Source organism: Schistocerca gregaria, chromosome 5 (genome assembly GCF_023897955.1).
Source record: "Schistocerca gregaria isolate iqSchGreg1 chromosome 5, iqSchGreg1.2, whole genome shotgun sequence".
Lineage (NCBI taxonomy): Eukaryota > Metazoa > Arthropoda > Insecta > Orthoptera > Acrididae > Schistocerca > Schistocerca gregaria.
The window spans coordinates 671,639,464-671,665,674 of NC_064924.1; the positions used below are offsets into that span (position 1 = coordinate 671,639,464).

Genomic DNA, 26,211 nt, shown 5'->3' on the forward strand with positions numbered 1-26,211 from the left:
GTCAGGTATTTTCCCAAGTCATTCACAAGGATATGACCATTGTGGTAACAGGTTGAGGTAGGAGTTTCATTAGGATGGGACACAATATTTTATAAGTTTATTGGGTTGTGGAATTCCATTTTGGGAAAACTGGAAAGGATTTTGGATAGAATGTTACCCATTTCCAGGTATAATGGTAGGTAGTTGAAGCCTGTGGCGGATACATATGGGGGGGGGGGGCATGCACCCCCCCCTCTCCCTGCGGGGCCAATCGCATTGCACATTGCCACCCGCACCATCCCAAACAATCAAACCACATGCTATTCGTTTGTTTCTTTTGTCAGTCGACTATAGACTGAATCGAGTTATCGAGTAGTTGTACTTTTCTATGTAGCATGCATGTCTGCATCATCGTATTTTATACATTTCTGTTGGGCATGTAGATAGAGACCCTTCGATATGTAGTATTATAAATATGGACTATTCGTCAAACAGGAAGCCAGTTTACATTGTGAACCAGAAATATTAAGACTGAGGAATGAATAAGTAAAAAGTCCTAGTTGTAGCAAGTGCAAGTGTGAAGATTAGTCAAGAGAGGGAGTGATCAGTTGATTGTGAAGTATTAATAATAGTAATTCTTAGTAATTTCTCAGTAACAAAATTTTTACTAATAACGTAACAATAGCTTAAATAAAACTTTTATTAAACTTTACATGTGACTTGATTATTTTTTTTTATGTAAAAGTAAAGGTAGCTCAAGATCTCTTTAGTGCCCCTGCCTTGACGTTTTTCTGTACCTGCCATTAGTTGCGCCCTAACTTTTGTTTCCACTATATCCTATCCCACACCAACCTCCGCCACTTCCTCCACACCCTCCATTTCATCCTTTCTGCACAATCCCTCTCCCATCCCCCCATCCAACCAATCCACTCCAGCACTTTATTGTGTGCCACAAGAACCCCCACTGCCTACTCTATGATAAGCTCACTGGTTAGGTACTCTGATGAATACTCGCCACTCAATACGCAGATAGGAACATCAAATCACATTCACAGTAAAAACAGAAAGAAACTTCCACATGGGAAAAATATATTAAAAACAAAGATTCCAAGACTTACCAAGCGGGAAAGCGCCGGCAGACAGGCACATGAACAAAACACACAAACACAGAATTACTAGCTTTCGCAACCGATGGTTGCTTCTTCAGGAAGGAGAGGGAAAGACGAAAGGATGTGGGTTTTAAGGGAGAGGGTAAGGAGTCATTCCAATCCCGGGAGCGGAAAGACTTCCCTTAGGGGAAAAAAAGGACAGGTGTACACTCGCACACACACACACACACACACACACACACACACACACACACACACACACACACACATCCATCCAAAACACTTTGACTGTCACAATTTATTCAGTAAATTGTCAAAGTATTCATAGCAAAGTTCCTGAATTTACTGCCTCCCAGAAAGTTGTAATGCTTGAATTATTCTTGGGACTGAGAGCTGGCTAAAACCCAAAGTAGAAAGTTCTGAACTATTTAGTGAGTTATGGAATATTTATCAGAAAAACAGATTAGACGCTGTAGGAGGAAGTGTTCAATGCAGTTCACAAAAATGTTGTCTCCAATTTCATTCCTAGGAATTTGACCAAATTATGTTCTACCGTTCTTTATTATTATGAATAATACAGATTTCCTTATTTTTGACTGTTTGGTCATACACAATGGAAATATCTTAGGCCTTGTAGCTATATACAGGCCGGACTTTATCGATGGCGTCCTTACAGAGATGATGATTACTGATCGTGATGTCATCACAGCGAGAATGGTTACGACAGGGAATAACTCAGTCAAGAAGGCTAGGAGAGCATTTCTGCCCGAGAGAGCAAATAAGTAGCTGTTAGCATCTCACTTAGCCAATGGACTGAAATCATTTAGTTCCCGTATAATGGACATACAGGAGCTACGGGCAAAATTCAACCACATTGTAAATCAAGCTCTGAACAAGTATATGTCTAGCAAGTGGATTAAGGGCAGAAAAGACCCTACATGGTTTAGCAAAAAACTTCCAAAAATGCTACAAAAGCAAAGGCTGTTCCATTCTAAGTTCAAAGGACAACATGCAAAAGTTAATAGAGATCCATGTATCAAAAGAACTATGCACAAAGCATACAATAACTACCACCATCATACCTTAGCACAAGATCTGGCTAAGAATCTGATAAAATCCTGGTCCTACGTAAAATCACTAAGCAGGTTTAAGGCTTCATTTGAGTCACTCATTCAGCAGTCTGGTGTGACAGTAAAAGATAGCACAACCAAAGCCAAAGTTTTGAATTTCACATTTAGGAAATAATTCACGCAGGAGAATTGCACAAACATACTATTGTTTCACCGTCTCTCAGAGTCCTGTCTGGACAATTTAGTAATAAGCATCCTTGGTGTACAGAAACAACTGAAAGAATTGAAAACAAGCAAGTCACCAGGTCCAGATGGAATCCCACTGCAGTTTTACAAAGAGTTCTTTACAGCTAAGTAAGAGCTTACATTTATCATGAATCCTTCACCTAGTGCTAAGTTCCAAGCAACTGGAAAACAGTGCACGTGACTCCAGTATACCAGAAAGGCAATAAGAATGGCCCCACAAAATTAAAGACCAATATTCTTAATGTCGCATATCATAAATTTCCCAGAGACCAAAAAACTTATGTCCACAAATCAGCACTATTTTAGAAAGCATCACTCAATGTATGAAGGGCAACAAGCAGATTCCCTATTTCTATATTTCCAAAAATCATTTGACTTGGCCACCAACTGTAGACTGTTAATGGAGGTATGACCACATTGAATAGGTTCCCAGATATGCAAGTGGCTCAAATATTTCTTAGGTAGTAACCAATATGTTGTCCCCAATGATAAATGTTCATCAGAGACAAAGGTATCGTCAGGAGTGTCCCAGGAAAGTTTGATAGAACTACTATTATTTTCTATACATAAATGATCTGTCACACAGGGTTGGAAGCAATCTGTGGTTGTTTGCTGATGAGGCTGTGATGTCAGAGATAAATGGCTGTAGGATGATACAAGATGACTTAGACCAAATTTGTAGCTGGTTTGTCTCTAAATGAAGAAAAATGTAACTTAATGTGGATGAGCAGAAAAAATAAACCATTAATGTTCAGATGGTTTACTTTTTCTGCTCATCCACATTAAGTTACATTTTTCTTCATTTAGAGGCAAACCAGCTACAAATTTGGTCTAAGTCATCTTGTATCATTCTACAGCCACTCATCTCTGACATCAAAGCCTCATCAGCAAATGTTCAGATCCTCCCCCCATGAACCATGGACCTTGCCGTTGGTGGGGAGGCTTGTGTGCCTCAGCGATACAGATAGCCGTACCGTAGGTGCAACCACAACAGAGAGGTGTCTGTTGAGAGGCCAGACAAACGTGTGGTTCCTGAAGAGGGGCAGCAGCCTTTTCAGTAGTTGCAGAGGAAACAGTCTGGATGATTGACTGATGTGGCCTTGTAATAATAACAAAAACGGCCTTGTTGTGCTGGTACTGCGAACGGCTGAAAGCAAGGGGAAACTACGGCCGTAATTTTTCCTGAGGGCATGCAGCTTTACTGTATGATTAAATGATGATGCCGTCCTCTTGGGTAAAATATTTCGGAGGTAAAATAGTCCCCCATTTGGATCTCCAGGCGGGGACTACTCAATAGGATGTCATTATCAGGAGAAAGAAAACTGGAGTTCTACGGATCGGAGCGTGAAATGTCAGATCCCTTAATCGGGCAGGTAGGTTAGAAAATTTAAAAAGAGAAATGGATAGGTTAAAATTAGATATAGTGGGATTTAGTGAAGTTCGGTGGCAGGAGGAACAAGACTTCTGGTCAGGTGACTACAGGGTTATAAACACAAAATCAAATAGGGGTAATGCAGGAGTAGGTTTAATAATGAATAGGAAAATAGGAATGCGGGTAAGCTACTACAAACAGCATAGTGAACGCATTATTGTGGCCAACATAGATACGAAGCCCACACCTACTACAGTAGTACAAGTTTTATGCCAACTAGCTCTGCAGATGACGAAGACATTGAAGAAATGTATGATCAAATAAAAGAAATTATTCAGATAGTGAAGGATGACGAAAATTTAATAGTCATGGGTGACTGGAATGCGGTAGTAGGAAAAGGGAGAGAAGGAAACGTAGTAGGTGAATATGGACTGGGGCTAAGAAATGAAAGAGGAAGCCGCCTGGTAGAATTTTGCACAGAGCACAACTTAATAATAGCTAACATATGCTTCAAGAATCATAAAAGAAGGCTGTATACATGGAAGAAGCCTGGAGATACTAAAAGGTATCAGATAGATTATATAATGGTAAGACAGAGATTTAGGAACCAGGTTTTAAATTGTAAGACATTTCCAGGGGCATATGTGGACTCTGACCACAATCTATTGGTTATGACCTGTAGATTAAAACTGAAGAAACTGAAAAAAGGTGGGAATTTAAGGAGATGGGACCTGGATAAACGGAAAGAACCAGAGGTTGTACAGAGTTTCAGGGAGAGCATAAGGGAGCAATTGACAGGAATGGGGGAAAGAAATACAGTAGAAGAAGAATGGGTAGCTTTGAGGGATGAAGTAATGAAGGCAGCAGAGGATCAAGTAGGTAAAAAGACAAGGGCTAGTAGAAATCCTTGGGTAACAGAAGACATATTGAATTTAATTGATGAAAGGAGAAAATATAAAAATGCAGTAAATGAAGCACGCAAAAAGGAATACAGACGTCTCAAAAATGAGATCGACAGGAAGTGCAAAATGGCTAAGCAGGGATGGCTAGAGGACAAATGTAAGGATGTAGATGCTTATCTCACTAGGGGTAAGATAGATACTGCCTACAGGAAAATTAAAGAGACCTTTGGAGATAAGAGAACCACATGTATGAACATCAAGAGCTCAGATGGAAACCCAGTTCTAAGCAAAGAAGGAAAAACAGAAAGGTGGAAGGAGTATATAGAGGGTCTATACAAGGGCGATGTACTGGAGGACAATATTATGGAATTGGAAGAGGATGTAGATGAAAATGAAATGGGAGATACGATACTGCGTGTAGAGTTTGACAGAGCACTGAAAGACCTGAGTCGAAACAAGGCCCCCGGAGTACACAACATTCCATTGGAAGTACTGACGACCTTGGGAGAGCCAGTCCTGACAAAACTCTCCCATCTGGTGAGCAAGATGTATGAGACAGGTGAAATACCCTCAGACTTCAAGAAGAATATAATAATTCCAATCCCAAAGAAAGCAGGTGTTGACAGATGTGAAAATTACCGAACAGTCAGTTTAATAAGTCACAGCTACAAAATACTAACGCGAATTCTTTACAGACGAATGGAAAAACTAGTAGAAGCCGACCTCAGGGAAGATCAGTTTGGATTCCGTAGAAATGTTGGAACACGTGAGGCAATACTGACCTTACACCTTATCTTAGAAGAAAGATTAAGGATAGGCAAACCTATATTTCTAGCATTTGTAGACTTAGAGAAAGCTTTTGACAATGTTGACTGGAATACTCTCTTTCGAATTCTAAAGGTGGCAGGGGTAAAGTACAGGGAGCGAAAGGCTATTTACAATTTGTACAGAAACCAGATGGCTGTTATAAGAGTTGAGGGACATGAAAGGGAATCAGTGGTTGGGAAGGGAGTGAGACAGGGTTGTAGTCTCTCCCTGATGTTATTCAATCTGTATATTGAGCAAGCAGTAAAGGAAACAAAAGAAAAATTCGGAGTAGGTATTAAAATCCATGGAGAAGAAATAAAAACTTTGAGGTTTTCCCATGACATCGTAATTCTGTCAGAGACAGCAAAGGACTTGGAAGAGCAATTGAACGGAATGGATAGTGTCTTGAAAGGAGGATATAAGATGAACATCAACAAAAGCAAAGCGAGGATAATGGAATGTAGTCGAATTAAGTCGGGTGATGCTGAAGGAATTAGATTAGGAAATGAGACACTTAAAGTAGTAAAGGAGTTTTGCTATTTGGGGAGCAAAATAACTGATGATGGACGAAGTAGAGAGGATATAAAATGTAGACTGGCAATGGCAAGGAAAGCGTTTCTGAAGAAGAGAAATTTGTTGACATCAAGTATAGATTTAAGTGTCAGGAAGTCATTTCTGAAAGTATTTGTATGGAGTGTAGCCATGTATGGAAGTGAAACATGGATGATAAATAGTTTGGACAAGAAGAGAATAGAAGCTTTTGAAATGTGGTGCTACAGAAGAATGCTGAAGATTAGATGGGTAGATCACATAACTAATGAGGAAGTATTGACTAGGATTGGGGAGAAGAGAAGTTTGTGGCACAACTTGACCAGAAGAAGGGGCCGGTTGGTAGGACATGTTCTAAGGCATCAAGGGATCACCAATTTAGTATTGGAGGGGAGCGTGGAGGGTAAAAATCGTAGAGGGAGACCAAGAGATGAATACACTAAGCAGATTCAGAAGGATGTAGGTTGCAGTAGGTACTGAGAGATGAAGAAGCTTGCACAGGACAGAGTAGCATGGAGAGCTGCATCAAACCAGTCTCAGGACTGAAGACCACAACAACAACAATGTTCAGATACAGCATTAACAGTGTCCTGTTTGACACAGTAATGTTGTTAAAATATCTGAGCCTAATGTTGCAAAGCAATGTGAAATGGAATGAGCATGTGAGGATTGTGGTAGGGGAGATGAATAGTCACCTTCAGTGTATTGGGATAATTTTAGGAATGTGTACTTCAACTGTAAAGGAGACCACATATGGCACACTAGTGCAACCTATTCTTGAGTGCTGCTTAAGTGTTTGGGATATGCACTAGGTCACATTAAAAGCAGACTTTGAAGCGATTGAGAGGTGGGCTGCTAGATTTGTTACCAGTAGGCTCTAACAATATGCTAGTATTACGGGAATGCTTTGGGAACTCAAATGGGAATCCCTGATGAGGAGGTGACATTCTTTTCAGGGAACACTACTAAGGAAATTTTAAGAACCAGTATTTAAAGCTGACTGCAGAATGATCTTACTGCCATAAACATAAGTTTCGTCTAGAGACAATGAAGATAAGATAAATCAGGGTTCATATAGAGACATACAGACAGTCACTTTTCTCCTGCTTTATTTATGAGTTGAACAGGAGAGGAAATGGCTAGTAGTGGCACAGGGTAACCTCCAACATGCACCGTACAGCTGCTTGTGGAGCATGTATGAACATGTAGAGGTGGATGCCACAATTCTATCGCATCTCCTTCCTAGCCGTTAGCTTAATGGCAGTGGAACGTAATCAGCGAGGACAATGCGCGCGAGTGTGGTGTGGTGTGTGTGTGTGTGTGTGTGTGTGTGTGTGTGTGTGTGTGTGTGTGTGTGTGTGTGTGTGTGTCTGTCTGTCTGTCTGTCTGTGTGTGTGTGTGTGTGTGTGTGTGTGTGTGTGTGTGTGTGTGTGTTTCCTGTATTAGATTGTACGAAAGCTTAACATTGTTTCCAATCTTGTTTATGTGCTATCAACATCTAAAAACATGAACTATATGAAGACTTACTGTCTTTACTCCTCCATCAATTGCATTCCACTCTAGACTTTCTGTTACCATATCATGGCAGCAGGTTTGTTCACATCTCCAGTGAGAAGATTTTTATACATTTTGTGTATCACCTGTGTATGTTGCACCCAAAGGCCAACTGGTGCCCTACCAATGTTCTCTTTTCTGCATGTTTTTTCTAGTGAGGTCGCTGCTGCATTTATCGACAAAAAGCAATCAAATTTCTTAATGCTTAGATTTGAACTAGTTCATGTTCCAATTTTTTGGTTGAAGTCCATCTCATGCTTATTTATTTGACATTTTGTTGTGAAATAACTGCACCAGGTTGCTAAAGATTTATGTTTTATCATTCTGCAACTAGTTTCGAACTGGTGTTAAGTATCTGACAGATGAATACCACATGTCTACAATGTCAAAAAGTAATCCATGATTGCTAATCACTTTGTAAATGTGTGTTCCAAACTTGAGGATGTCACATCATAAGTGAGAGTCACATATTCACACAGTGATAAATAATTTGGATTATATTTTATGTTTCAGAAAGAAATGTCTTTTACAAAAACAGAGCTGTGCAGTTTTAAGAATAGCCTATTTGTTAACTGCCAACTAAAGAAATGAAAAAGATCAATAACTATAAAAGAAGCAGCGGAGGAAAAGAATGAAGAAAATACTGATTAATTTTAGCACATTATTTGTAAGCCATATTAGATTTACAATACATGTGCTGCTGCTGTGATACACCAGAAACAAAGAGTTTACGTTGGTACATTCCTGCAGCCATAGCAAATATTACTTCGTAGTTACTTCATACCATCTTACGAGGTGAAGGAGGCATTTAATGATGTTGCACTGGCAGAGGGAGCTTCATAACAATGTTAAGTGGCAGAGGGTGCTCTGTTCTGATGTTGAATGGCAGAGGATACTCTGTACTAATGTTGTGTGGTAGAGGGCGCTCTGTACTGATGTTTCAAGGCCACCTTACTGCAGCTACTGACGTAAACTACCACTACCAGAAGGCCAGTGTCAGCCAGCTATTGTCAACTTCCTCAATGATGTGCATTGCAGGACACATCAAATATTAAGCTAATAGGAATATTTTTGTGGTGTTATGTTTAAGGTGTGTGAGGGCAATTGTGAGAACAGGTCACACAGAAAATGTAGCTTGGACTGAACTGGTGCTGGTGTCGGGTGGCCAACTGATGCTGCAGATGGGCAGACTGGGTGGTGTGACAGTTTGCAGCTTCCATCACTGCTACAAGATGTCACTCCAAATGCCAATTAAATGTGGAACAGATAACGTTTGTGTGACCTAAGAACTTTCTGGGGTTCGCTGCTTAAAGCCTGTAAGTTATAAGTGATGACATTCAATTAAGTAACACTGTTCTTTGAACTTTAATTTTAATTCTAAGCAGTGCCCAGTAAACAAAATTACTGCTACACCAGAAAAGTCATCCAGCCATAGTAAAAGTACTGAGACTCTTAAATCTCATGGCACATGTACAAATTAATAAGCCTAAGTTCTATATTTAAACTATTATTACAATTATATAACATTCAGTGACAACCCCCCCCCCCCCCCCCCAAATGAACCACGGACCTTGCCATTTTGGTGGCATGGTTTGCATGTCGCAGTGATCTAGATAACTGTGTCGTATATGCAACCACTACAGAGGGGGTATCTACTTAGAGGCCAGACAAACACATGGTTCCTGAAGAGGGGCATCAGCCTTTTCAGTAGTTGCAGGGGCAACAGTCTGGATGACTGACTGATCTGGCCTTGTAACATTAACCAAAATGGCCTTTCTGTGATTGTACTGCAAATGGCTGCAAACAAGGAGATACTACAGCCGTATTTTTTTCACAAGGGCATGCAGCTCTACTGTATGGTTAAATGATGATGGTATCCTCTTGGGTAAACTGTTCAGGTTGGGGACTACTCAGGTGAACGACGGTCTCAGGTGAAATGAAACTGGTGTCCTATGGAATGCATGGAATGTCAGATTGCTTAATCAGGTAGGTTGGTTAAAAAATTTACAAAGGGAAATGGATAGGTTGAAGTTAGATATACATCTACATCTACATCCCCATACAGCAGCAAGTGTGAGCCAAGTACTACCTCCAAACACTGCTTGTACATCACACGTAAAGTTGAGATGGAGTCCACGAAAAACATTTGGACCTCCAATCAATTGCTGTTTATTAAATTGACCAGGAAGATCAATATCAATAGCTTTCAAACTGCGATAGACAGGTACACTGCGCCGCCAGCGACGACGCCATGCACGTTGCAGAGGCATTGCTGTGGCACGTTAACACAAGTGATCCACGAAAAACATTTGAACCTCCAATCAATTGCTGTTTATTAAATTGATCAGCAAGGTCAATATCAATAACTTTCAAACTACAATAGACAGGTACACTGCACTGTGAGCGACGATGCCATGCACGCCGCAGAGGCATTGCTGTGGCACACCCATTTGTTTTGGCTCACACTGCCTCGGGCAACACGGGCCCTAGTATTACTAGGCCCATGTTGCAGAAAAATTAACTTCCGGTTGCGTAACCGCAGTTGATAAGGCCGCTCGCTCCCTGCGCGGCAACCGGAAGTTGTTCGATAAGGCGTTCTGGCTTGCACTGCACCGCAGCACGGAGCGTCATTCGCTCTGCGAACGTCGAGGAGTTTGAAAGCTATTGATATTGACCTTGCTCGTCAATTTAATAAACAGCAATTGATTGGAGGTCCAAATGTTTTTCGTGGACTCCATCTCAACTTTACCTGTGATGTACAAGCAGTGTTTGGAGGTAGTACTTGGCTCACACTTGTTGTTGTATGGGGCAATCAAGCAGATTATGGTGGCCTTGAAGCTTTTCTTGATGCTAACATTCTGACTTGGAAGACATGGAGTCAGAATAACTTCCGGTTGCCGCGCAGCGAGCGAGCGGCCTTATCAACTGTGGTTACGAAACCGAAAGTTAATTTTTCTGCAACATGGGCCTAGTAATACTAGAGCCCGTGTTGCCCGAGGCAGCCTCGCCAGCGGCTAAGTCCCGTTCAAGTTCACCCGCCTAGTGAGCAACCAAGAGTGCGATTTTTTAAAAAAAATCCTCCATGGGAATTAATGAAGTTTGGTGGCAGGATGAGCAGGACTTCTGACGAATACAGTGTTATAAATACATAATCAAACAGGGGTAATGCAGGTGTAGATTTAATAATGAGTAAAAAAGTAGGAATGTGGATAAGCTACTATGAACAGCATAGCGAATGCATTATTGTAGTCAAGACAGAGAAGAAGTGCGCACCCTCCACAGTAGTACAAGTTTATTTGCCAACTAGCTTCGTAGATGAGGAGGAAATTGAGAAAATGTATGTATGATGAGGTAAAAGAAATTACACAGATCGTTAAGGGAGCCGAAAATTTAATAGTCGTGGGGGACTGGAATTCGACAGTAGGTAAAGGAAGAAAAGAAAAAGTAGTATGTGAATACGAACTGGGGGCGGGGAGAAGGGATGAAAAAGGAATCCGCCTGTTAGAATTTAATCATAGCTAACACTTGTTTTAAGGATCATGAGAGAAGGTTGTATATATTGAAGAGACCTGGAGTCACCGGAAGGTTTGTTATTGATTATATAATGGTTAGACAGAGATTTAGGAACCAGATTTTAAGTTGTAAGACATTTCCAGTGGCAGATGTGGACTCCGACCACAATTTATTGATTATGCTCTGCAGATTAAAACTGAAGAAACTGCAAAAAGTGAGGAATTTATCGAGATGGGGCTGGTTAAACTGAAAGAACCAGAGATTGCAGATGGTTTCAGAGGGAGTGTTACAGAATGATTAACAAGAAAAGGAGAAAGGAATACAGTAGAAGAAGAGTGAGTAGTTTTGAGAGATGAGATATAGAAGGCAGCAGAGGATACAGTAGGCAAAAAGACCAGGGCTAGTAGAAATCCTTGGGCAATGCAGAGATGCCAGTTCAGTTCAAGCTACATTTTCTGCGTGACCTGTTCCCACAATTGCCCTCACACACCTTAAACATAACACCACAAAAATCTTCCTATTAGCTTAATATTTGATGTGTCCTGCAATGCACATCATTGAGGAAGTTGACAATAGCTGGCTGATACTGGCCTCCTGGTAGTGGTAGTTTACGTCAGTAGCTGCAGTAAGGTGGCCTTGAAACACCAGTACAAAGCGCCTTTTACCACACAATGTTAGTACAGAGTATCCTCTGCCATTCAACATCAGAACAAAGCACCCTCTGCCACTTAACATTTTTATGAAGCACCCTCTGCCAGTGCAACATCATTAAATGCATCCTTCACCTCGTAAGATGGTATGAAGTAAAATCTGCCATTTAAAATCCGTATGAAGCACCCAAGTCACATTGCTACGAAGTAATATTTGCTATGGCTGCAGAAATATACCAACATACTCTTTGTTTCTGGTGTATACACACCAATGCCCAGAACAAATATTTTTTTGCTGGTAAATTATATAATGATCGTTTTATCAATATTAAGGTAATGAAACTCAATCATCGTTCTCAGAGTTATAAAGCATAAAATTAATAAGCCAACTTTTCCTAAGTTGTTAGTCTTGGTTACCAAGGAACATTGTGTAACATTTTTTACTGTTTAACATCTGCCAGAAAACAATCATCACAATATTTAAGGACAATAATATAATTTCTCTTACTACAAATTTACACACTGAAATATAACTATTGATAAACATGAAGTTAACTTACTTTACAGGGACACTGTCCTGATTCATCACACAGACACTGCCCAGTCTTTGTGTCACATTTATCCTGTTGTGTTCCCGGCAGATGACAGTCACACAGTCTGCACACTGGGTAACCATAGTAGCCAACAGCACATGATGAACATCTGTCACCGTGAAAACCTCTACGACACATGCAACGGCCACTTGTACTGTCACATCTCTGCTGTAAAGAGCCAGCAACGTCACAGTTGCATGCCTGTTGAGAAATCAAATGTTATGTTTATCTTTCTGATATATCACAGAGATAAAGACAATAAATATGGCTAAATATGAATGAGAATATATGCATTGACACAGGGGAAAATTGAAAAGTACAAGAAAATCTTTGTAAGTATAGTCTTTTAAAACACTTTACATCTAAATATATTTTCATAAAGTAAATAGTAATGTTCTTCTTTGCAAAACCTTTGGATCTGTCAGATTTATCATTGCCATTAGTTTGCAGGATAAATATACTCTCATTTAACACAAAGGATAAATACACAAAATAATCTGTTACCTAAAATACAGGTAACTTCATTATATCTCAAGAAAATGTATACCTTACAACCTCTTCCCGATATGAAACCCCAAGCATTTGGCTGACAGCGCTCACATAAGTTTCCTTCAGTGAAAGGTGGGCAAACACATCGACCAGTATCTGGATCACAAATATGCCCAACATTGCTGCAAGATTCACATCCTGTAATATGCAAGGTAATGTCTTACACAAAATCAGTATTTTGCATGTTTAAACATGCACACACAAATAACTATAAAAACTTCTAGACACTGCGTTGATAGCCTGAGTGGTAGACAAATGATGGTTAAAGTCATGCATCTCTGATAGTGATGATTTGTCCTGTGAGCAATGAATCCCTACAAAATATTCATGTCTGAGAAATTTTTAATGTGCATAAAGATGCCAAATTTAAAATCGCCCTTTCCCATGCCTCTGTGTGTGTGTGTGTGTGTGTGTGTGTGTGTGTGTGGGCGCGCGCGCGTTTAGTTCTTACAAGTTTGGCACAACCTGTAGGAAAATCCATTTCTGTGGCCCAAATACCACATTCCAGCCTGGCAAAGGGCAGAGAATATAGTGGGGATATGACATTCCTCCTATCCTGAGCACTGAAGCAATACTCTGGTGTGTGCCTCTGCTTCCCCTCCTGCTGCTGAACCTCATTAATACACAGTTCCTATTCCTCCCCAACTGTTTAGTCAATACAACACATAGATAGCAGATTTAGTAACTACTTCATACCTGCACTTTTCCATGACTTAATAAAGTCTGTTACGTCACTGTTCCCTATGAGCAATTACATTTCTCTCCCTGAAACACGAACAAGAGTCTAGTATGGAGTAAGTAACCAGTGCTGCAACCATATTTTATTGTTTGTCATGTGAGAGCATTCAATACGGAGTTGCTAGTTCAGAGACATGAGTTCTCCGATGTGCAGTGTCTACAGTGTGAAGTCAAAATGTGTGATAATTTAGTGCAGAGGCTACGAGAAACTAACTTCTGCTCCGTGTCACTTGAAGCTAAGCTCTGTATTGAGCAGCTAGGAAGACAGACACTGGTAGCAACTGTGTTAACAATGACTGTGTTTGTAGTGGATTAGTTGTTGTTGATGTGGGCATCTTATCTTCTCTGATAAAGGAAGTGGCACAATGTAAACAATGTGTTGGTGTAGGCTGTCTGGAAATAACTGAACAACAAAGTAGCAGGAAGGGTTTAGTGTCAAAATTAGTTGTTCCGTGTAGATGCTGCAATAAATCTACCTCAAAAATTAGTTCAAACATTGTACATAATTCATATGATGTGAATTTGAAGTTATAGTATGCAATGTATTCAAGAGGAGAAGGAAAAAAGGCTGCTCAAATATTTTGTGGTTTGATGGAGCTTCCCCCTCCTCCCAGTAGGTTCAGCAAGTACATAAAAATACTTTTAGGTGCCTTAACAGCTGTATCTAAAGCATCTATGAAATGTGCAGTAGAAGAAACAGTAAATATTAATGGAACCAGGGACATTGCTGTTGCACTTGATGGGATAGAGCAACATCGAGGACATCGTTCGTTGAATGGTGTTGTAAGTGCTACTTCTCTGGAGAATGGAAAAGTTGTTGGTGTTGAGTGCTTATCTAAGTACTGCTACACCTGCCATGGTAACACTGAAGGACATATGAGGTGCATTCAAGTTCTAAGGCCTCCGATTTTTTTCCTAATTAACTACTCACCTGAAATCGATGAAACTGGAGTTACTTCTTGACGTAATCGCCCTGCAGACGTACACATTTTTCACAACACTGACGCCATGATTCCATGGCAGCGGTGAAGGCTTCTTTAGGAGTCTGTTTTGACCACTGGAAAATCACTGAGGCAATAGCAGTACGGCTGGTGAATTTGTGGCCACGGAGAGTGTCTTTCATTGTTGGAAAAAGCCAAAAGTCACTAGGAGCCAGGTCAGGTGAGTAGGGAGCATGAGGAATCACTTAAAAGTTGTTATCACGAAGAAACTTTTGCGTAACGTTAGCTTGATGTGCGGGTGCATTGCCTTGGTGAAACAGCACACGCGCAGCCCTTCCTGGAAGTTTTTGTTGCAGTGCAGGAAGGACTTTGTTCTTCAAAACATTTTCGTAGGATGCACCTGTTACAGTAATGCCCTTTGGAACGCAATGGGTAAGGATTATGCCCTCGCTGTCCCAGAACATGGACACCATCATTTTTTCAGCACTGGCGGTTACCCGAAATTTTTTTTGTGGCGGTGAATCTGTGTGGTTCCATTGAGCTGACTAGCACGCTGTTCAAGTAAGGAAAATGTCGCCATTTTAAGTATTTAAAATGGTTCTCATTCTCGCCGTTGGCGGTAAAATTCCATCTGCCGTACGGTGCTGCCATCTCTGGGACGTATTGGCAATGAACGCGGCCTGATTTTAAAACAATGCGCATGTTTCTATCTCTTTCCAGTCCGGAGAAAAAAAATCGGAGGCCTTAGAACTTGAATGCACCTCGTATTGAACACCAGTGTTCTAAGAATTATAATGGTTACAATAGAGGTATGGAGTGTGATGGAGCTCTTCAAATATTTCAGAGGTCGGTACCCTTTTATAACGTTAGATGTACGAAGTACCTATACAATGGGGACTCTAAAGCTTTCAATAAAATTAATGAGTTCAGTGTTTATAGTGGAGTGTTGTGGACATGTGCAAAAGAGTATGGGAGCTAGATTCAGGAAGCTACAAAGAGAAACGAAATGAAAGGAAAGTTGCTATCTGATGGAAAATCTGTGTCTGGCCGAGGCAGATTGACAGAAACTGAAATAGACCTTCTTAAGAGTTATTATGGACTGACCATTAGACGAACTGCACCTCTGAATGATATTACAGCCTGTATGGGCCACCTACTTTCATAAGTTGTCCACAGATGACCACCCTGTTCACAGACTTTGTCCTAAAGGAGCAGATTCTTGGGGTGAATGTAGCTCCATCTTCTGGTGGAGTATGGGACTACGGCTGCTGTGATTCTTGGTGTGGTTACCAAAAAGCAAAAGAAAGTGGTCAAAGATACCATCATAAGCATTCTCTTCCTGAGTCTGTTATGAACGAAATAAAACCAATTTTTTAAGACCTTAGTGACCCTGTTTTGCTTAGTAAATGTTTTCATGGGCACACTCAGAATACAAATGAAAGTTTCAACCATTGCATATGGGAGAGATTACCCAAGAATGTTTTAGTGGGACTAAATACATTAAAAGTTGGTGAACTAGATGCGGTGATATGTTTCAATGATGGGAGTATTAGGAAGGTTGGAAGTCCTGAGAAATTTAGGCCCAAAATGTGGCTCTAATATGGAAGATCAATTGCTTACTTGTGACAGACAACAGACGCATGAAGCTGAAAGAATTGCTCTTCAAGTTACCAAAGAAGCAAGAAGTGCAAAAGGAATGCCAAGATGAAGCTTGAAGATGAAGAAATGCTATAGGATGAAAACTATGCTTCAGGAATGTTCTGAGGCACAGTTTAATTGAACTCATATCTTCATTCGCAATTTCCCGCAGGTTGTATTTTGCAGAATTCAGGTACAAATATTTCCTAAAGTTTATAAATCATTGCTCTAATTTTTTTATGTAACTTGCAATAGTCCATACTCATGCAGTAGATCTAAGCTTTATTGCAGAATCAACTAAATTATAGAGAAAATAACATTTTTATTAGGAAAAAATTATAAAAATTATGTTTATCCCTGTAATATACATAGTAGGTCGAATTAAATAGGTCTAGTACGTCAGCCACCATAGGTCTAGTACGTCAGCCACCATGTCATGCATATCTGGTAAAAATTTGGTCTCCTTCAAACGTATAACATTGAACTGAATGGTACCTCAATTAGATGAAACATTTTGGACAAAAAAATTGCATCTATTTCTTTGTAATTTTTTTTTAACAACTGTAAGCAGGTTAAAAAAATATTCAAAATATTTCTAATTTGTTTAGAAAGCGTGCTGAACTACCTGATATCAACAAAACGTCTGTAAAACATGTACATTATAAACAATTCCTGAAAGAAATAGGTGTTGATTTTTACATAATCTTGAGCCAGAAAAGTACTCTGTATCCTTAAATAATTACTACAGGAATATACAACTAAACTGCCTATGTATCACACCCCTACAGATCGTAAGGACGAGATTAGATTAATTACAGCGCACACAGAGGCACTGATACAATCATCTTTCCCTTGCTCCATTTGTGAATTGAACTCAAAGAAATGCTACAATCAGAACTACCCTTTGCCTTAAACTTCTCAGAGGTCTGTGGAGTACGGATACAAAATCCTGATTCTAGATATTTGGATAATTTGTAGTATAAGTGGTCAATGAGATCTGTTTTTAATTTACTTTTAAACTAATAGGGATTCCCAGTGCTTCGCTTTATATTAGCTGGAAAATTGTTAAATTTCTTTTCTAACTCTATTCTGAACCCTAGATTTGGATGCAAAGTCTTCATGAAAATTATTTTTGTCTTCTGTACTGTGATCATCTAAATCACAGCTCAGCTGGAACTTATCTTTATTATAAACAACAAAAAACATTAATGAGTATATTTATTGGGAAGTGAGTGTAAGATTTCAAGGTATTTGAAAAAGTTTCTGTAAGATGTCTGGTTGTCTACTTTACATAATATTGTTACAGTCCAGTACGGCTTTATTTACTTTAGGTGCACTGCTCCAGAAGAGAGGTCCATGTTGAACTGAGCTTCTTAATTAGTTTATCTAGGTGCACTTAATTTTAACTTGTTATTCGTCTGGATTCCAAGCAATTTTATACACAGTTTTTAATATATCATATGACCAATGAGTCCACTTCTGGAGCTAACAGTTATCAATGCTTGTTTACAATTCCCATAATCGGAGTGTGAAATTACAAGCTGTTAGATGTGAACCTCTTGTAGGTCTGTTCAGCTGTCATCTGAGCTGTGCCTGCTAAGATTGATTTTGGCCTTTTATTGATGTGCTTGTAACTTAAGAAAACATTACAGTTTCTGGATGCCCATTTAAGTTGTACTGATCCTTGTAACACCCTACATGTTATGTTCCCTCATTCTGAGCTTGGTGTCATGCCTGTGACACCAATAAGATCATCTCCTTTTTATTTTAATGGTAAGACTTCACCCAAGCAAGCGGGATGCCATTAATGGCACAACACTTATTGTTAGAATAATTTCTATTTTAAATGTCTCTGTTTATCTGTTATGAAACACTCTTGTGAACTGATACTTTATAAATAATTTTTTCTGAGAAGTGAAGATTTTTATCCTTTTGCAACCCAGGTCTCTTCAAACACATTTTTCAAGCAGTAGGTCCCAAATGCATGTGTAATATTTGCCAGTTACTGTTTTACCATTTGCAATGCTGTGGATAAGAAAAATTCCTTTAACATTTCAGAAAATGCTGATTGTAATATTTCTGGCAGATGAAATCAAGTTCACTTGTTTTGGTACGCGGCTGCAGCTTTCACACAGTGCTACGACTGCTGTTACATTTCTAATGGGAACTGGTGGACCCACATTTCATCCACATTAGCAACTCAGATCAAACAACTCGTTGGATTCTTTCTTAAAAGGTCCTAACATAGACGATTTTTTTGTGATTGGCATCTACCTTATAAAATGTTTTCTCATAAGAATTCTCCATGGAAAATGTCCATACCCTTTTTCCTTATGTGCTTATGGACTCAGGCATTTTCACATCTGTATGAATTTTCATTAGGGGATAAATCAATCAAAACAATTGTACCACAGCAGGGTATTCCTCATTATCAATCTGAAAGAACGAATCCAGCAGGGTATTCCTCATTATCAATCTGAAAGAACGAATCCAACATGACTGTTGGAAAAACCTTATAAAAAGATCTATTCTGCAGATAGAGCTAACACTTTACTTACAGTATTATGCAAAAAATCATAAATATCAGAAAATTTCCTGTATTACACCTATAAATTTTCTGTTGCACTGATGCAGGCAATTATGTAAATGAAAGCTGCTGCAATTTTTTTCATTAACCATATTACAGTCATCACTCACAATTTTAAAAAAGGACAATATTTAATGATTTGGCTTTATTTATAATTTTCTAATGCTGTAGCATTTTATCAGCATAGAAGAGGATCTTAAGCCGCTTTAATCATTTACTAGCTAGATCCAATGTACTGCATTTCACTCCAGCACATTAAAAGTTCACTAGTGTTTATAAGCTAAAAATATTAAGTTATAAATTCTACCTAGGAGTAATTTATTCAAATGAAGACTTCACTGTAATAAGTTTATCATTCTTGTGAAAGGTGAAATAGTTGCAAAGTAATAACTTTTCCATAATATTGTCATAAATTCTAAAATAGAGAGATTCTGGAAGGAATGACAGGTATGGCATACATGAAAATTCAGGGTAATAAAAGAAAAGGAGTAGAGATTTAATTATAAGTGAAAAATTTGACAGATGCCCAATAGAGTGCTAATAAATAAATTATTTTAAAGGTGAACTTACTTGAACAGCCAGAAACAGAAAAGCCATAATAATGTGGAAGGCAAGTATCACAAATCCTCCCTCCGATTCCAGATTTACAATGGCACTGACCAGTAACTTGATCACAAGAAGTGTTAATAGAACCGATACGATCACAGCCACAAGGTTCACAAGGGGTCGTTGCTGAAAGTCCCCAATAACCATCCTATAAGGCCAAAAAAGCATTCGACAATCTTCATAAATTATCAAGAATTGAAACACAATCCATAAATAAATCAACACAGTTCTTTTTATGGCATAGTCCATAACAGTTTAGGCAGGTTAGGAAAAAAATCTTACCTACAAAGTCTCAGATGTTATTGAATTAAGTGTATGTTAAAATGAAGGACTAAGTAAGGAACACACATTTTTTTGTTTCTTCCCAAAAAAATTCTGCTCCGGGATACAGCTCTCCAAAAATGACACTGTGCATACCATTTTGAAGTTGCGAATTTTGGAAAAAAAAATATTAAAATGCTGTATCTCTGGAACAGTTTTAGATATTTTGTTGGTATTTTTTTATTTGAAAGATAATTGCTTTATGATTACAAAGAAATCCTGCATTTGGACTTATCTGCCTAAGTTCTTTCACTATAGCATTCTGAACCTTTTTTATAATTTACGTTTTTTTTCCCCCTCCATAAATGCCAATCCTTAAAATTATGATTTTTTTCCGTTGGTTAGTACCATATAGGTCTACATTCCCTGAAAAGGAGAGCGTCCACTTTTAGCTTGAACAGGTTTTATAAGCAATTGAAATTTTTGCCACTCATAAAATCTGTTTTATTACCACTTTATCACATAACAGGCTCATAAAAATCAAAACCTAGCCTTATTTAACATAATTTTAATTTTGAAAGATTAGTATGACACTCATTTTTCAAGCATTTTAAATGGTTCCAAAATGCATGCGAAAGGTCTGAAGACTTAAAGTTTCAATTTATACAACTTCTGTGCACTCTGTTTTGTACTGAAATTAGCCAGTCAATTAACTATAAATGTGCCCCACTGGTTCAGTATCTTCCTTTGATATAGAGTGATATCTTCCTGTTGAAACCAATATGAGGAACAATATTCAAAACATTGTGAATGGGCAATGAGCACTGATGGCATTGTTGTGTCCTTTAACTGGAAAACTATATCCAGCAACTGCTCCATGTGGTAGCACAAAGTTCACTACAATTTCGTTTAACTCATAACTGGTGTCTATAATTTCTGCAGTTCTCTAGTCACAGTCCTACACACATGCCAGAAACATCCATATTCTCAGGTTGTGAATCTGAATATTATCCTACTGTTTCTGAGGTGCTGGTTGAACGAATGAAATTTCTTTTTTCTTGCTCTTTAAAGTGCGTGCAATATGGGTTCGCCCATCACTTTGAGTCCAAAAATGTGTCTTCCGAGTTCCTTTCACTGGAGTAGTTTGTTTGGACCATTCTTCTTTTTTCGGCTCACAGTATTCTTCAGTTTCCTCTTTGGACAAAAAAAAAAAGGGCTGTGGATATGTAAGATTTCACGACTCTCGTAAAATCCTCAGCATTCCGAATCTCAGCTGTATTTGGTCTGGAAAATTGATGTTTTGTAGCATGGTGCTTCAGCAGGCCTCCTACACCATCACCACCATCACAAGGCCCCTTCCTGTGACCTGTAGCACTGTATACCCAGTCAGTTGGCACAAGCGACTTACTCAATTCCAAACAGTTGGTAGCGATTTTTAAAAAGACTAGGAGCACCACCAGAAATAATGCTGGACTTCTCCGCCCCCATTTGCAGTTGAAAAATTTTGTGCATTGCCAGCATGTTCTGTGTCATCGCTTATAACTGCATCACTTGTGGTATTGTTATGAAAATATGCATTCCTGTAAAAATTGAAACCTGGTAATTACTCCAATGACACACTTGTACATCTTGTGAGAGAATTACAGACCAGTTGTCAGTAAAATCATGGTGAAGCACTAAACATGGTTCTTCAGCCTGTACACACCCTTTCACTTCTGCAATGTGTTGTTGTTGCAAATTCTTCAGGTGCTTTCATTAACCTGACACGTTCCACATCATTACGAAGTGTCGTATTCTTGATCTATGAAACAAGTATTAATCTAATCTAATCTGTTGCTGCTTTCACTGATCAATTACCAAGTTCATCAATGAAGCTGTCAAATGCAACAGTTTTCTTAATTAGTTTATTTTTCTCCTATGTCGCATATGTAATTTCTGCAGAGTTATCTGCAGGCCAAGTGTCTTTAAAGACAATCCTCCCTTTCCAGGGCAGTCACCAAATTCTTGAAACAAACAAGTCTCTTACTTTAGGTCACAGGCTACCAATGACTTCATACACCCGACCAAGTTGTCATATGTCATGTGCTCCATCAAGTTCTTCAAAGTTGCCACGCAAAGTTCAAAATTCGTGAAGCACACACATAAACAGACATCTCTAGGTGGGTGTAGAAATACCCACTTAGGTCATAGTGCATAAAATTTTGATCTTCCAATATATGAAGTTGTATAGTTGCTCTTATAAATTGCAAAAGTTTCTTTAATACTGAGAGTCATGTACCTCTTCATTTTCACAACTTTTTGACCTTCAACTTTTATAGTGACTTTTTTGTTAGCACTCTGGTGAGAACAGTCCCGTGTATCTTCCAGGCAAAATGACTGCACCATTTGAACTTGAGCTGCCTCTATAGGATGATAGACTCCTTTTACAGACCTTACATTGTCTAACATGTACTTTGATACTGATAGGACGTGGTTCAAAATTGTTTTCTTGAAAAATGTCTCTGGAATAAGAGTTAAAACATGCATCTTTTCATTGTAGGATGCACAATATTCAACAGTTGAATTGATATTTGCGAAAAATTCCTGGCAGGAGGTGCAAGAGTGCTTTGGTTCATTTTCTTAGGAAGATGGAATTTCTACTTTGAAGGGTGTGGTCAGTTTTGCTGTAGTGTATTCATCCATAGCTTTAGGAATTTCTCTGCACTTTCGTGATGCATAGAGCTTATGACTCGACTTCACTGACCACAGTCTCTTAACAGGACTAATAGGTACCTCCGTAGTTGACTGATTCAGGGTATTTAATTCTTCCTCGACAGATGCAAAATCTGCATCATCTGCACCATGGGAGGCTTCACCTTGTTCAGATACAATCATTGATCATTGTTGTTATTCTGTCAAAAAATTTAGAACACAAAAAGTCATCGTTGGAAACATGTTCACTTTGAAACAGAGTCTTCAAATGAGAACGCCTATTCCCAAACTGAACGAAGTCTGTTTTTTTTGTTAGTCATATATATCACTCTTTTATTGATATGCAAATAGGCACACATCACTCTCCAGTGGACCCAGTCAGAAGATATCTCAAACAGTCCTTTTCACAAAACACAACGCAACTGTGTCAACTAGCAAAGTCATCGAAAAACACAGAACTCACTGTATGATCTCAGATTTCTTAGAAGCCTCTTCAGTAAACAAATTAGCACTGAACAACAATACAGAAACCTGCAATGAACAACCACGACAAAGAAACTGACAAGAAACTACAACACAGTGTAAGAAATATCTGTAACAATGAAAGTGAAAAGAAATAACTGCAAAGAAGAAAGAGATAAGAAATAATGCAACAAAAACAATAGAAATATATGTTCAAATGTGTTTGAATTCCTAAGGGACCAAACTTCTCAGGTCGTCGATCCCTAAACTTACACAGTACTTGAAATAACTTACGCTACGGACAATACACACACCCATGCTTGAAGGAGGACTCCAACCTCCGAGGGGATAAAAATAAATATTGTAGCAAAGAAATTAATAACAAAAAACTTCATTGAAGACATACATTACCCTTGAAAGTTAAAAAAATGATTTTTAAAAATAAAACCTGTCCAATTTGAAAGTTGAAACTCTCCTTTACAGAATATAGTACTACATGGTACCATACTAATCAACAGATTGGCATTTCTGAGAAAAAAAAAATTTCTGTAAATTATAAAAAAATTCAAAAGGTGGCAGTAAAAGAACTTTGACTGACACGTCCAAATGGAGGATACCATTGTAATCATAAAGCAATTATCATTAAAAAAAAAAAAATCGAACAAAATATCTAGAACTATTACAGAGATACAGCATTTTAAAAAAAAATCCCGGAATCCACATCTGCAAAATAGTGTTCGCAGTGTCATCTTTGGAGGCCTATATCTTGGGGTACAAATTTTTTTTGGAGAAAATAAAAAAAAATGTCATAGGCCTACTTATTCCTGAATTTTAACATGTGCTTAATTCAGTAACATCCGAGACTATGAAGGTAACCCCCTGCCTGAAGTGATACCGTACAGATTATGCCTTATGCAATAAGTTTTCTTTCCTAAGTTACATTACATACACAGCTTTAGGAAAATAGAGCTGTTAAAAAGAAGTGTTTTCATGTTAACTGGTTCTTCCGTTGCTTCATGTTAGTACAACATAATAATAAATGACAAACACTATATTGCTTATGTTCTACAGGATCTGAGTTACTTTACTTCCATATGAATTCTGTTTCAACAATGTCATTTACATATTTTCAGGGCCGTATTTAGGGTGTGTGTGACGCCCCTGTGAATAATTTATTTTATGCAGCCTGTTCCTGAACTTCAGCATTGCTGTTTGTTTACAGATTACCAACAATAAAGTTGCATAATCATTAACTTCAATTATAAACATTACTTAAGGTTTTAAATAACATTCAACACAAAGCACATGTGGAAGATATATATATTCAAAAATTATAAAATAACTACCACAGTCCAGTAGCTCCTTTTACTGAAAAATTATCACATAAGTATCAAACTGGTACATACTATATGGGAAAAAAACCATTATACTTTAACACCCTGTACGAAAATTACTTCACTTAAATGTGAAATTTCATCACTCCCAAATACAAAGTACAATACCATTTAACTAACCTTTTCCAAATTATGGTGAATTTAGAGAAATGACTTCCTTCTTACTTTTGTATTTGCAAATTCATTCATCACTTCCTGAAGATCAGACTGACTGGCTCATGGCTGATTTTATGCATATTGCTACAAGACTGATCAGTTGTTCTTATTTTTAGTTGTTGTTGTAGATATTTCTTAATACTTTTAAAACAGAAAAGGGCCTTTACAACTGAACTGTTTGTTACTGGAGTTCAGTTGTAGTCTTGAGTGCTGTCTACACATTTAGATAGACTTCCTCAATATTAAAAGAAAAAAAAAATTCTACAGAGAAATGGAAGAGAAGACCACATATCAGCATCTCCTTTCTTCATAGACAACAGATAGCTTTTGAAAAGTATACATTCTTCATCAGAGTTGTTCTCTATGTCAGAACCAGAATTGGAGACTGCTCTAAGTTTCTCTGCAGCATCATAAATTTGAACAGTTTCTAGTTCAGGAGGAAAACCTTAAGTTAGATTCTCTGTAAACATTGACTCTCTTCTGCAACTTATCTTGAAGAATTTGTATATGATATTTTCATTCTTTTCATGGTTTCAACACAATCTGATCCTGTTTCTTCTCCAGGACATTTGTGTTTGTCTTCTGAGTCAGATAATTCATCAAAGAATCCTTTGTGTTTAATTTTAAGTTTCCTTTCCTTATTCTCAGCAGCTAGTGGAGGTGGAACTGATTCCAAATTCCTGGTTTCCGTGTGAATTGAAAAATATGTCTGAAGCTCAGCTAAAAAAATGCTCTGTAAGAGTGTCAGCATTTCAACAGAAGTGGAAATGTCAACATCGTCGGCTCGCAGTTTTTCACAGCTTGGCCAAACTGTTGCAACATACAAACCCACGCTGATTAAAGCTACCTTAATGCTACTTAACTTTCTAAGACCAACTTCAGCTTCACATCTAACTATACGACTCTCATTCTCTAAAATTGTTCTTGAGAAAACACAGCTTTCCAAAGTGCATTCAAACACTTCCTTGCACCCCCAAGTGCACGGCATCGTGCTGTATGCTGTGTCACACTCGCAGAATCAAAAAATGTTTCCAAAAGTTCCATCTGCCTTTAGAATCTGAAAACATAGTTTATAAACTTTGAATTGTCTCAAATAACAATAAAATTAAAAAAAAAAAACAAGAAAAAACGAGCTGCTGCTGTACGGCATCGAGCAGTTCGAGAGCCAACTAGATTCAGCAGGCAAGCCAAACATGGAACGAAGAAAATTATGAGTTCCGATCCCTGAGTCTCGCTTGTAAACACATGCAGGTTGCGTTATCGTATGATTGACCTCTACAGTAGACAAATTTCAGTCAAAGTAATTTTAAGGTATTCAAAAGTGATTCAGAAAGCTTCTCTCCATCGTGACCTAGATTAAAAAAAACAACACACAAACATCTTTCAACTGAGAACCCACCTTCATTTACGTGTCTAATTATTATACTTAACCGGTCATTAAGCGATATATCTTTATATAAATTATTATGTATTTAAAAAAATAACTTCATTAGATAATTTTTTGGGTCACTGATGCTCCCTTAGGGCATACTAAATCATGTGTTGCTGTCAACTACGAAGTAAATCCTTTTACAGGGTTGCCAAAACTAGCTTTATGGTCAGCCAAAACAGAATCAATATTCCACAATTAATTCCAAAAACATCACGAAATTTCCATTTTTCACAAAGCCAATTGCCTCTTTGCCTTCACGAAATGCTAGCCCTTAAGATGTGCACCAATCACTGAAACCAGATAAGAATTGATATGCATCATTGAATAATTTAGGACAGTGCACAGAACTAAGACCTTCAGCTAGGAAAATATGTAAAATATTCACGTCTGATAATTTCCCCAATCACCAAAA

At 38.3% G+C, this 26,211-nt stretch overlaps 1 protein-coding gene across 1 annotated transcript in view; it reads right to left on the reverse strand.

Moving 5' to 3' along the window:
* Positions 1-26,211, reverse strand: part of LOC126272090 (laminin subunit alpha-1) — a 1,228,077-nt gene that overhangs the window by 190,027 nt on the left and 1,011,839 nt on the right. The window contains exons 16-18 of the mRNA XM_049974652.1: positions 19,368-19,551; positions 12,892-13,031; positions 12,312-12,545 (exon numbers count right to left, since the gene is read on the reverse strand). Coding sequence (XP_049830609.1) covers positions 12,312-12,545; positions 12,892-13,031; positions 19,368-19,551 — 558 coding nt within the window. The remainder of the gene's footprint in view (positions 1-12,311; positions 12,546-12,891; positions 13,032-19,367; positions 19,552-26,211) is intronic.